Raw genomic sequence first — 14,099 nt, forward strand, 5'->3', positions numbered from 1 at the left:
AATAAAATTATTCTCACGACGTTTCGGCCACAACGCAAGCAGCCGTCCTCAGGTGAAAACCAGGTCCGTCGAGGCGACAGAGTCTGAATGTTAGGGTTAGGGTGTGTCTGTGTGTGTGTCTTCAGACTCTGTCGCCTCGACGGACCTGTTTTTCACCTGAGGACGGCTGCTTGCGTTGTGGCCGAAACGTCGTGAGAATAATTTTATTATGTTTTATTTTTATTATTTTATTACTTCCCTTCTACGTGACTTTACCGAAAGAACCAAGAAGATAGGCAAGAAACATGCTTTAAGAGTTGTGTGAGATGTGTGTTGATTGACTTGCTTTTCGTGTGTTAGTTTTTTGTCCTTCATCCCGCACCTCCGATTAGCACAGTTGGCTACGTACAATGCAAAAGAAGTTGAACATACATACCTACATTACATCTCCCCAATAAGATTTTTTTGTGTGTGTGTGTGTTAGATCGCGTGAATATAAATGTGTCGTTACCCCGGTGTGTTGAAGTAGTAACTTATCGGCACGTTTTGTTTACATGACAAAACCTTACTAATTGGCTGTTGTTGGGTGCTGGGGCGGTTTAACAACACATTTATATTTATGCGATCTAACTAAAAAAATCTGTATTATGGATAATATTGGTCGGAAAAGCCCTACTACTACTACATGTTAATTAGACCTTCCATCTATCATTAACGATTGTGGGTTGTTTTTTCCCTTCTAAATTACAGTTCGGGATATGAATATTGTTAAAGATGAAGGGGTTGGTAAGAGGTCCGAGGAGATGGAGAGTTCCCACGAAGGATGTCCGGCCACTGCAGACAAGAACTTCATCGAGGTGGAATTGTTGGAGGAGGACATTGGTCAAGGTGGGTTCCCACTTTGATCACGGATAAAACATTTAATAGCTTCCAGTTTTATCGCCAGACATAGCCCGATCATGCTGTACGTATGCACGTGTGTTGAACTTCTTTTGCACCGTACGTAGCCAACTGTGCTCATCGGAGCTGCGGCGGATGGACAACAAACTACAGACAACAAGCAGTTCTAAAGAATTTAGTTTTAGTATAGTGGTCTAGTGTATAGTAGTTTCTTGTATCGTGTATACTGTAGTGTATAGTATAATGTATAGTGTAATATGTAGTGTATAGTGTAGTATGTAGTATATAGTAGTGTATAGTGTAGTGTGTAGTGTAGTGTAGTGTATAGTGTAGTATGTAGTGTATAGCGTAGTGTGTATTGTAGTGTATAGTGTAGTATGTAGTGTATAGTGTAGTATGTAGTATATAGTAGTGTATAGTATAGTGTGTAGTGTAGTGTATAGTGTAGTATGTAGTGTATAGCGTAGTGTGTATTGTAGTGTATAGTGTAGTATGTAGTGTATAGTGTAGTATGTAGTATATAGTAGTGTATAGTGTAGTGTATAGTGTGTAGTGTAGTGTATAGTGTAGTATGTAGTGTATAGCGTAGTGTGTATTCTAGTGTATAGTGTAATGTATGTAGTGTATAGCGTAGTGTGTATTGTAGTGTATAGTGTAATGTTTGTTTGTTGAACTTGTTTGGCACTGTACGTAGCCATCCTTGCTAATCGGAGGTGCGGCATCACACATTGGCTCACCGTTCTACAAAGCTAATATAGCCCTTACCTATTAGATACTCAATCGAGGCTTTGTCTCTTGGACCCGTTGAAATGTTGTCTCTGAGAATCAAGCTTTCACAATGACATTCAACCTCGATGCTAAAACACCTGACTCAACGTGACGCACACCGCCCATATTTGCTCTCTTGCCGTACTTTAGAGCCCCTAAAGTGTTGCGTTCATTTAGTTTTTTGAAAATGTGCGACAGATGACGGGCGCCCGACGGGACTGCTCTGCACAGAGTGCGGGAAGCAGTTTTGCAGGCAGCTAGGAACGCCGACGGCGGACGAAGCAAAACGCGCCAGGCGGGCGCTCCGAGGCTGCGCGCAGTGCGCAAAGACGCTCCAGGCCTGCGCGCCGAGCAACGGGAGGAAAAAACGACGAACCGGAGAGAAGCCCACGGTCGCGACACGCAACGAGGATTCTGCGCCAGTGGATCGGCCAGGAGGGCGTTACGCGGCGGATGCTGTTGGCAGGAAGCCACACGTTTGCAAGGAGTGTGGGAAGGGGTTTTCAAAGCTTTCCGTCTTGGCGAAGCATTCCAGGACGCACACGGGCGAGAAGCCGCATGTGTGCGCAGAGTGCGGGATGGGGTTTTCGCAGCGTTTCCACTTGGGGAGACATTCTAGAACGCATACGGGCGAGAAGCCCCACGTGTGCTCGGAGTGCGGGAAGGGGTTTTCTCAGCGTTCCAATTTGGAGACGCACTCTCGAACGCACACCGGTCAGAAGCCACACTTGTGCAAGGTGTGCGGCAAGGGGTTTTCACATTGTTCCACTTTAAAGAAACACTCTAGAACGCACACCGGCGAGAAGCCGCACGTGTGCAAGGAGTGCGGGAAAGGATTTACCCAGCGTTGCACTTTAATTACCCACTCTAGAACGCACACCGGCGAGAGGCCGTACGCGTGCAAGGAGTGTGGGAAGAGGTTTACGCAGCGTTTCAATCTAGAGATTCATTCTAGAACGCACACGGGTGAGAAGCCGCACGTGTGCAAGGAGTGCGGGAAGGGGTTTACAGCACGCACCGATTTAAATAAACATTCAAGAACACACACTGGCGTAAAGCCACACATGTGCACAGAGTGCGGGGAGAGGTTTTCAAAGCCATCCACTTTAGAGGCACATTCCAGAACACACACCGGCGAGAAACCGTACATGTGCGATGAGTGTGGAAAGAGGTTCGCGCAGCGCTACAATTTAGATATGCATTCTAGGACGCACACGGGCGAGAAGCCATACTTGTGCAAAGAGTGTGGGAAGAGGTTTTCACAGCGTTCCACTTTAGACACACATTCTCGAACGCACACGGGCGAGAAGCCGTACATGTGCGTGGAGTGTGGGAAGAGGTTTACGCAGCGCTACAATTTGGAGATGCATTCTAGAACGCACACGGGCGAGAAGCCGCACCTGTGCAAGGAGTGTGGGAAGGGGTTCTCGCAGCGCTCCACTTTAGAGAAACATTCTGTAACACACACCGGTAAGAAGCCTTACATGTGCGTGGAGTGTGGGAAGAGGTTTACGCAGCGCTACAATTTAGAGATGCATTCTAGAACGCACACGGGCGAAAAGCCACACATGTGCGAGGAGTGTGGGAAGGGTTTTGCACAGCGTTCCACTTTGGAGAAACATTCTATAACGCATACCGGCGAGAGACCACACTTATGCAAGGGGTGTGGGAAGGGGTTTACAACGCGTGCTTATTTAAATAAGCATTCTAGAATACACTCTGCTGAGAAGCTGGTCATCTGAAAGAGCAGTTGGGAATATGGGTTCACGCAATGTTGCAATTTTGGAGTGCCAGCCCTCACACAAACCTCGTTGATGTCAAAATTAAGACTGCTCTTCATATCATCAATGGCACCCCGAAGTTCGCTTAACTCCTGTGGCTTCCTGTGCTGGCGAACATCGCTCCTCATTGCATCAGGGTCATTTGAAATTTACCAACAGATTTTCGTCAGTTGAGACCATACGTAGCAATCATTGACCCTGATTGGCAGACCAATGCCTCAGGTCGCTTTCGCAAGTGAAACGTATCCTGGTCTCTTGAGTTCTCACCCGGTTAAGCAAAATAAAGTGGCCCCTCGGTTAGAACGTGTTTAATCCGTTCCACGAAAACTACTGTTAACCGATAACTGTTGATCAAATATAAAAATTACACGCTATAAGTAAAAATCACCGAGTTTGCAAGAGGAGCTGTTTCCACGACCAAAATAGAAAACCTTTAATGTTAACAAAGCCAGTCGAGGTCTAAGCGGCTCAGTAATTGGCATCGCTGATTGGTTGAGAACATGGCTCAAGCCCCACTTACGAGCGTTCGGATTGGCCGAAAATTGGCGCCCGCGTGCATAACGTAAACGTACCTGTTAGTCAACATTTTAAAGTTAGTTGAACCCGTGGGGTTCCTATGGCAGGCGAAACATTAACGAAAAAAACGTTAACCGATGTCACTGTTAACCGAGGGACTACTGCAAACTTGAAACTAGTCACTTGGATGGGTGATCACCATTCATTGACCGACAGTCATCATACTCTGGGGCTGAAAGGTAACAATGGCAAGGCAGCATAATCTATCGGTGTACTGTACAGTGATACCTCGGTTCACGAACTTAATTCGTGAACTGACTCTGGTCGCGAACCGAATTGGTCGTGAACCGAGGCACATTTTCCCACAGGGTTCAATGTAAATCCGGTTAATCCGTTCTGACCTTTTTTTTGGTTTTTGAAGCACAAAAATATGAAACAAATGACAATACACATTAGTACTGTACAGTATAGTAATGTATAAAGAGAGAACACTAACCTTGCTTGAGATGACTTCAGTAAGCACTCAAACGGGTGAACTGTACAATACAGTAAGTACAGTATTGTACAGTACAGTACAGTAGTACAGTACTGTATGTGCTAAAAAGCACACCAAAAAGCAAAAAGTCACTGAAAGTGTCTTCACAGTACTCACAGTACTTCTTTCTGTGTCTCTTCTCTCCACGATCTTCCTACAGGAAGTCATGACCATGTGACAGCCTAGAAATAGCATTAAAATGGCCGCGGCTCCCGTTCGTGAACCGAAGCGGAGTTCGTGAACCGGAGCATATTTTTACGAACTTTTCTGTTCGTGAACCGAGTTGTTCGTGAACAGAAGCGTTCGTGAACCGAGGTATCACTGTACTTATATGTCCCCCGCATCTATGCTCCTTGTCCCTTTACCTGCACTGGCCATCGTTGGTGAAATATGGTCAAAGAAACCCCTCGTCTGATAGACAACGTGGGGGTGTTTACACAATTGGAACCTCATTTGCCAGTAGAAAAATATAATTGTTTTTTTACCCTTTTATCTGGCAACAAAACTGACACCTTTTTTTACAAGGAGTCATGTTTGCATAGAGCACAATACCTGCAGTCATAATGCGCCTTTTGGCGTCATCTGGTCCAACACCATGTGAGACTAGGCTTTAAGGAAAGCTGTCTCGGGTGTGGACCAATCAACTTCAAGGACAGTGCATACATTATCAGAGTTATGTTTTTGTTTGCATTACGACTGCAGGTATTGTAGTCTATGCAAACATGACTCCTTGTAAAAAAAGGTGTCAGTTTTGTTGCCAGATAAAAGGGTAAAAAAACAATTATCAACGTGGGGGTGCTCTCATCAACCAGTGGACTGACAAAAAGGGGCTGTGCACGCCTTTGTTTTAACATCTCTGGGTCTTCAAATCCAGTCCTGAGCATTCCAGTTTTATATAGTAGTAGATGTTCCTTGAAATACGTACGCCATTTGTTTCGATTCCATATTGCTTTTAGAACTGATGGTAATTGTTCTTGTTCTGTAGTATAGCATCCCTTGTGTGGTAATCTATGAAATGTATACAGTTATTTGCTGTACACAGTGAATTCCTTTATTGTATTGACTGCTTTAAAGGTGGTCTGTTGTTGAGAATGACTTACCAAACTCTGCTTGTTCTGTTGATTAGTCGCTATCAAGTACATCACTTAGTAATTCGTGTTATACGAGTTTGATGAAAAATGTGTAAGTCCACGATGCTGTATATGCGGCTGAAATGACCAGGCATCATTAAATATTTGACCCGTGGCCGGACCTTCTGTGTAACAATGTTTGATTGCATTTCCCAAAGCCCACAAGAGACATGTCTGGGGCCAGACGCCCGTTAAAGCGATTGTCGCTTGTGGCTCCAAATCGGAGTGAAAGGCGACACCGCATCCAGACGCCACCCCCCTCCTTTATGACGTCACCACATCGTCATCATCGTCGTCATCGTCATCATCTCCCTGCATCCCGCTGTCTTGTCCCCGCATCTCGTCGCCCGGCTGCGTGCTCGCTGCTGAGTGACCCCGGGTGTAGCAGCAGTTGTGGACGTCGCTACCGGGGGAGACAAAGACGGCCGGGCGTGGGGGTGCTGGCCACACACCCCCCACACCCCCTCGCGTGCCGCAGCTGCCGGCCTTCACAGGTACTGCTACTCGCTAACGGCACTTGCCCCTACAGTCTGTTACAGGCTACACGGGGGATCTTTGTCTTTGTGTGTTCATAGGCGCTGCTGCTACTCGCTAACAGCACTTGCCCCTACAGTCTGTCACAGGCTACACGGGGGATCTTTGTCTTTGTGTGTTCATAGGTGCTGCTACTCGCTAACAGCACTTGCCCCTATAGTCTGTCACAGGCTACACGGGGGATCTTTGTGTGTTCACAGGTACTGCTACTCGCTAACAGCACTTGCCCCTACAGTCTGCTTGAGGCTACACGGGGGGCCTTTGTGTGTTCATAGACGCTGCTGATACTCGCTAACAGCACTTGCCCCTACAGTCTGTTAGAGGCTACACGGGGGATCTTTGTGTGTTCACAGGTACTGCTACTCGCTAACAGCACTTGGCCCTACAGTCTGCTTGAGGCTACACGGGGGACCTTTGTGTGTTCATAGACGCTGCTGATACTCGCTAACAGCACTTGCCCCAACAGTCTGTTACAGGCCACACGGGGGACCTTTGTCTTTGTGTGTTCATAGGCGCTGATACTCGCTAACAGCACTTGCCCCAACAGTCTGTTACAGGCTACACGGGGGACCTTTGTCTTTGTGTGTTCATAGGCGCTGATACTCGCTAACAGCTCTTGCCCCAACAGTCTGTTACAGGCTACACGGGGGATCTTTGTCTTGTTGGTTGATTCTGACTCGGCCATGAATGATTCACTGCCAGTATCCAAACATCAGCAATGGGCAAGGTGGCTGGGAGATGTTAACTACCTCGCCTGGTATGCAGGAGGTCGTGGGTTCGATCCCGTCCGTGACGATGCCTGCTGCTGTATATTTGGAGTTTGCGGTGTCTTTCTCCCTCTGGAGATGTTAACTACCTCGCCTGGTATGCAGGAGGTCGTGGGTTCGATCCCGTTCGTGACGATACCTGTTGTATATTTGTAGTTTGCGTGTCTCTCTCCCTCTGGAGATGTTAACTACCTCGCCTGGTATGCAGGAGGTCGTGGGTTCGATCCTGACCGTGACGATGCCTGCTGCTGTATATTTGTTGTTTGCGTGTCTCTCTCCCGGTGATCACGTGGATTTTTCTCCGGGTCCTTCGGTTTTTCCCCCCTCCACGTTTAGAATCAACTTCACGCGGTTCAAGTTGTTTGGCCGATGCTATAAATGTCCACACGACGATGATGAAGCCAAATCGTTGAGCTAACATTTGTGATAGCCAGAGATGCAAAGTTGCTCAGTGGGGCCTTACCTGGTCAAGTAAACACATTCCTGCGGAGGGAGCTGGTAGGAACATTGGGTTGCTCGGTCAATGGCCTGCAGGGTCAACGGCGGCGTGGTGTATTCCGCAAATATGTCCCACTGTGAGGGCGGGCACAAGCCGGCGTGAGTAGGTTAAACGTTGAGTTGTATAAGGGCCCCTCCCCACCCAGCCCCACCCTCCCCACCCAGCCCCTCCCCACCCTCCCCTCCCCACCGAGCCCCTCCCTCCCCACCCAGCCCCTCCCTGCACGACGGACACAATAATCCCCTGTGGGCTGGTGTAACCAGGAGGTTCCTGCCAGTAACATTTATTTAATTTAGGTTCCAGCCATACCATCCTCTCGCTTGACTTGACTTGATAAATAAGCGCTTGCCAATATCCATATGATTTTCCATTTTTGTCTGTGTGTGTATGCACATTCAATGTGCATATGGGGAATGGTGGTGTAGCGATTAGCGTGCTCCCCTGCGAACCCATCGACCTGAGTTCGATTCCCGCTCACGGCTAACACCAGCGCCGAATATTGTATCTGAACCGGTCCTGGGCCTCCCCTTAGTCGACTCAGCCTCAAATGCGTACCTGGTGCGGTGTGTGAACATCAACCGTTGGGGCAACAAAGGCGGTCGGGCGTGGTGCTGGCCACCCACCCCCTCGTGTGCCAAAGTGCCGGACTTCATAGGTGTTGCTACTCGCAAACAGCGCTTCCCCCAAGTCTGTTCAAGGCTACACGGGGGATCTTTGTCTTTTTTTTGCACATTGGATAATGTGTCGTAGTGTCAATTTGTTTCCGCTCAGATGGCTTCACACCTTGTTCCATTACCAATCATCAAACAAGAAAACGAAGAGAATCCTGGCTTGACGGGGCGATGTGAAGACACGCATGCCGGTGAGGTCAATGAAAGAATCTCTCCTGATTCGTCGCGTTTGAATCGCCGCTCGAGCAGCAATCGCATGTGCATATGATGTGTATGTACGCACGTTATTCACTTCAAGATGTTTTTTGTTCATGTTTTTGTTTTTTGTTTGTTGCGGTTGCACCCGATTCAAGAGCTGAATGGCTCACAGGGCTACACCTAATAATTTAACTTGTACATTGAACTCCTTTCGCACCGTACGTAGCCAACCATGCCAATGGGGGGCATGGGAGAAAGACAACAAACTAAACACAACAAGCAGTTCGAAAGAATTGAGTGTTCAATTTAGTATAGTAGTGTAGTGTATAGTAGTGTAGTGTATATTGTAGTGTAGAGTGTATGTATGTTGAACTTCTTTTGCACCGTACGTAGCCAACCATGCCAATCGGAGGCGCGGGGGAAGGACAACAAACTAAACACCACAAGCAGTTCTAAAGAAATTAGTTTTCAATTTAGATTATTTAAACGTGCATAGCTCCAGTGGCTTCCTGATATCGGAAGGAGGAGCATTCCAGACGGCCACAGAAGCGCATCTGAAAACGCGCGATGCGGTGACGGTTTTTGTTCAATGTGAGGATGACCGGAGTTCGCCTGATGATGGTTTATGCTCCTTGACGAGATCAGCAAGGTATTGTGGTTCATTTGTTGTACCAAGCACTTTGCGTGCAGTGAGTGCAACCTTGTAACATATTCGTTCGGCAACCGGAAGCCAATGCAGCTCAGCGAGCACCGGACGGACACGGTCGGATCTTGCAGTACCCGTCACGACACGTGCTAAAGAATGTTGTACACACTGCAGCTTGATAATGTTTTTGCCAGACGTCCCGTAGAGTAGTGAGTTGCCCCAGCAGTATTTTAAGGCTACACGGGGGATCTTTGTCTTTTGTTGTTGTTGTTGTTGTGTACAGGAGCAGTCGTGAAGCAAGAAGATGATGAAGGGAGTCTGGGCACTGAGATAATGAGGATTGTGGTGAAATCCGAGGTCAATGGAGATGGTAAGATCCCATCTACAAATCAGATTCTGTATTTATGCTGCAGGAGGAATCCGATGAGCTATGAAGCTCTTTTTCGCAGATGTCCAGTCGGTCAGAATGTTACAACAACAAACACAACACACAAACACGATAGGAGTGCCAAGTATAGGGAAGGTACACAAATCACTTCAATATACAAATAAAATTAAACTCTCTTTATTATCTTACCAGGTAAAGCCCACTTAACTTATTTTTCAGAAGTGGCTTGGCTATGACAAATGATAGCTCAATAAAGCGGCTCTTCGTGTGGAAATTTATAGCAGCAAAATAATATCAATGCATGTTTCTAAATGTGGGGGGGGGGGGGGGAAACCCGGAGGAACCGGGAGACAAAATCCACGCGACCATGGGGAGAGAGACACGCAAACTCCAAATATACAGCAGCAGGCGTCAGGGTCGAGATCGAATCCCCGACCCCCTGCATACCAGGCGAGAAAGATAACATCTCTTAGCTGCCACGGTGCCTTCAGTAAACAAGCAGAGCAAAATCTGGAATGAAATCGCCTAAACTAAGGCAAGATATCAAGAATGTCTTAAGAGTCGAAGCAGAGAAGTCTCTAGCCGGCTAGTTTGGCCTGCCTCATTCTCCAATAGATCTTCAAAGGCCGTGTTTTCAATGGTAACGTTTGGTGCGTTTTTTTTAAATCCCAGCTCCAGATGTGAAGACTGTTGAAGTGGAAGGAGCCGGTGGGAGGCCCGGGGAGACAGGCAGCCGCCGTGGATGTCCGCTCAATCCAGACCAGAACTTCATCGAGGTTGCCCTATCAGAGGAGGACGTTGGAGACGGTGAGTCTCCTTTGATCACATCATGGGACGTAATTTTTTTTCGTCTATGCTTCCTGATGGAATTTTTTTTTAGCGATGCCACTTTTAAGTCATCATCTGAATTGAAAACGAATTTCTTTCTAAGTGCTTGGCACGGTTGGCTACGTACGGTGCGCCAGAAGTTCAACGTACGTACATACATACAAACGTCATACTCAATTGTAAATGTTGTGAGGTTGCTTTTTATTTTATTTTACCAACGGAGCTATGTAGCTCTTTTTCAGAAGCGACCTGGCTATCACAAATGATGGCTCAACAAAGTGCCTTGTACCGTGTGTTGAACTTCTTTCGCACCGTATGTAGCCAACCGTGCTAATCGGAGGTGCGGGGGAAAGACAGCAAACAAAAACAACAACAAGCAGTTCTAAAGAAATTAGTTTTCAATTCAGATGATGATTTAAAAGTGGCATAGCTCCCACTGGCGGCTTCCTAATATTAGAAGGAAGAGCGTTCCAGACGGCCGCAGAAGTGCGTCCTAAAGCGCTTCGCGATGCGGCGACCGCCGCCCTTTGCCCGACGGCCATCCGAAAACGCCACCCGTGCCTTGACCGTCGGTGCGATGCCTTTGCCCTTTGTCGAAACGCCACAGCGGACGAATCGACGGCGTTGAAGGAACTGCTGTGCGCGGAGTGCGGCAAGGGCGGAGGCCGCAGAACGACGGCGGGCAAAGCGCAACGCGACGACAACAACAACGACAAGACCCCGCGAGCCTGCGCGCATTGTGGAAAGGCGCTCGAAGGCGCCGCGACCGCGACCGCCGCAGCCCATCGGAGGAAGCACAGGTGCCAGGAGTGCGGCCTGGTGTTCGCGACGCGCTACGCTTTGGACACCCACTCGGTGTCGCACACGGGCGCGTGGCCGCACGCGTGCGCCGGGTGCGGCAAGGGCTTTGCGCAGCGCTCGGAGCTGAAGAAGCACGCGCGGACACACACGGGCGAGAGGCCGCACGCTTGCGACGAGTGCGGCCGGGCGTTCGCGAGGCCCTCCGACCTGAGGGCCCACACGCGGACGCACACGGGTGAGAGGCCGCACGCGTGCTCCGAGTGCGGCCGGCGCTTCGCGCAGCGCTCCGACCTGGGCAAGCACTCGAGGACGCACACGGGCGAGAGGCCGCACGCGTGTGCCGAGTGCGGGAGGGCGTTCGCACGCTCCTCGGACCTCGGGGTGCACTCGAGGACGCACACGGGCGAGAATCTGTACGCGTGCGGCGAGTGCGGCCGGCGCTTCGCCCGGCGCTCCCACCTGGATGCGCACTCGGCGCTACACTTGGGTCTGAAGCCGCACGTCTGCGGCGAGTGCGGGAGGGGGTTCGCGCGTCTCGCCCATCTGGAGGCGCACTCGGCGCTGCACACGGGCGAGAAGCGGCACGTGTGCGGGGAGTGCGGCAAGGGATTCACGCGGTCGTACACCCTGAAGAAACATTCGGCGGTGCACTCATGATGGCGGGTCTTTTTTTTGTTTTTGGAGTTGTGCCGAGAGAACACGTACGGCGCGAAAGAAGTTCTACGTACGAAGATTGGCGGGTAGCCGCACGCGTGTGCCAGCAAGGGGGTGCCACGGTGGCTAGGAGATGTTGACTACCTCGCTTGATACGCAGGAGGTACGTGGGTTCGATCCCGACCCTGACAACGCCTGTTGTATATTTGGAGTCCGCGTGTTCTCGCTCTCTCTCTCCCCGTGGTCGCGTGGAATTTTCTCCGGGTCCTCCGGATTTCCCTTCGTGTTTTGCTGCAATACATTTCTACGGGATCATGATATCAGCTGCTTCCTTGAGCTGCTATCATTTGTGATAGCCAGGTCGCTTCTGAAAGAGAGAGTGGGTCCTTACCTGGTAAAATAAAAAATAGTTTTAGTTTAGTTTCTGTGGGAAGGGCCTTTACACGATCATCTGATTTGAAAGAGTAAATCAATAACACGCACTCGGAAGTGTAAACCCTCTCAAATTAATTCATCCGTCTGGATATAAAAGCAACGGCGAATGGTTTTCACACTTTCGTACAATCACATCATGTATATAATAACAACAAAAATAAACACTTAAAACGTCTTCGATTTCTCCTCGAGACCACGTGCACAGTGACACCACCCCAGTTTACATCTGGGGGGCGCGGCGATGCGTTGCTGAAAGGTGCGACGACGAAAATCGAAACGACGTCCATCACAGCGACTCACAGAGTAGTAATAGTAGCAGGGGCGGTTTCTTCATTAGGGCGATTGGGCGACGCACCACCAATGTCATTCAACCACAGAGTCACGCTAGCCGTCACTGTCAGCCTCTGGATATAGTCCAATCAGCGTCATGTCACGTTCTGTGGAGTACCGCCTCTTTTTGGGCGATTTCACTCCGGCTGAGAATCGCCCCGAGTGGCCCCATAGACTTACATTGAAAGAAGTTTTTTTTCGACCGTGGGGCACTCCAATGCATTCTCTATGGCTTCCGGGAGGGCTCGCACTAACGTGCTTACGTCATCATACGTGCTAACGTCATACGTAAGCACGTTTCATCCAACAATATAATTTGTCGCCACCTAGTGGAATCTTTAATAAAATAAACTTGAGTGGTTTGTTTTAATAGTGAGTATAGAAACAAACAAGATGTATTGTAAGAGTCACTTTATTTTTCATTAATATTAAAGAAGTGAAGTTGCCTTTACATGCTTAAGCTGTTAATTTATCCATTGCATGGGTGGACCTTATCCTTATCAATCATCCAGACATTTGCCCCCCCTGAGAGATTTTGCAGGAGCCGCCACTGAATAGTAGTAAGTACGGTGGTGGTGATGATGATAGTTGAGAGGCGATGGATAACGAGACAGGATGGGACAATGCTGCCAGCGACATGTGTGTGTGTGGGGAGCGGTAGTGTAGCGGTTAGCGCTGCGCTGCACTACGAAACCGGCGACCCGAATTCGATTCCCACTCATGACCAACACCGGTAACGATTATTTGAACTGGTCCTGGGACCTCCCCTCGGTCGACTCAGCATCCAATGAGTACCTGTCGCCACTGGGGAGACAAAGGCGGCTGGGCGTGGTATTGGCCACCCACCCCCTTGTGTGCTGTGTCGGCCTTCATAGGTTCTGCTACTAGCCAACAACACTTGCCCCAACAGTCTGTTAAGGCCACACGGGGGGATCTTTGTCTTGTTGGTTGATTTTGACTCGGCCTTGAACGAGGTACTGGCAGTGTCTATACATCAGCAATGGGGAAATTACAGCGGCCAGGGTGTGATGTGAGGGTGCCGCGGTGGCTGGGAGAATGTTGACTAACTCGTCTGGTATGCAGGAGGTCGTGGGTTCTATCCCAGTGCTCTTGTGGATTTTTCTCCAGGTCCTTTTGGGTACAGCGGTTCCCTCGGTTTAACGATGCCATCTATTGACGATGTTTCCATTAATGATCTGCCCTCCCATAGGGTACCTTCCCCCCCCCCCCATCCATTGTTCCATTAACGATGAATTTTCGATTAACGCACGGTTTCTACGACATCACGCGGACCCGAAAAATATCGGCCAATCGGAGCGCTCCGAAGTGGACTTGCCAGGCCTCGGCCAATCAGCGGCGCGTCCGTTTTCCATGAGCGAATGGCGAGCTAAGCTCTTAGACGACTGATGGTGATGGGTGTGCTTATGGAAGCAGCTCGCACAAACTCTTTGTGGGCTTTTTTCTTTTACTTAAAAGTTAAATGAGATCGGCCCCTAAAGTGAAGAAAAGACAATAAAGTGAGGAAAACAATTGGTTAAGCAATTGCCTTAATCTTCTTGGTTCTTTCGGTAAAGTCACGTAGAAGGGAAGTAATAAAATAATAAAAATAAAACATAATAAAATAATTCTCACGACGTTTCGGCCACAACGCAAGTAGCCGAAACGTCGTGAGAATTATTTTATTATGTTTTATTTTTATTATTTTATTACTTCCGTTCTACGTGACTTTACCGAAAGAA

General features: G+C 48.8%; 1 protein-coding gene across 1 annotated transcript; it reads left to right on the plus strand.

The window, feature by feature from the left end:
• Positions 1-5,957: 5,957 nt before the first annotated feature.
• LOC133360767 (zinc finger protein 239-like) lies at positions 5,958-12,205 on the plus strand. Its single transcript, XM_061579630.1, has 5 exons — positions 5,958-6,103; positions 8,181-8,271; positions 9,208-9,294; positions 9,985-10,119; positions 10,748-12,205. Exons 2-5 carry the CDS (start codon positions 8,181-8,183, stop codon positions 11,596-11,598), a joined length of 1,164 nt encoding a protein of 387 aa, XP_061435614.1. The 5' UTR covers positions 5,958-6,103; the 3' UTR covers positions 11,599-12,205.
• Positions 12,206-14,099: the final 1,894 nt, after the last annotated feature.

This window comes from Lethenteron reissneri, chromosome 69 (assembly GCF_015708825.2).
Source record: "Lethenteron reissneri isolate LAM-NWPU_2019-01 chromosome 69, ASM1570882v1, whole genome shotgun sequence".
NCBI lineage: Eukaryota > Metazoa > Chordata > Hyperoartia > Petromyzontiformes > Petromyzontidae > Lethenteron > Lethenteron reissneri.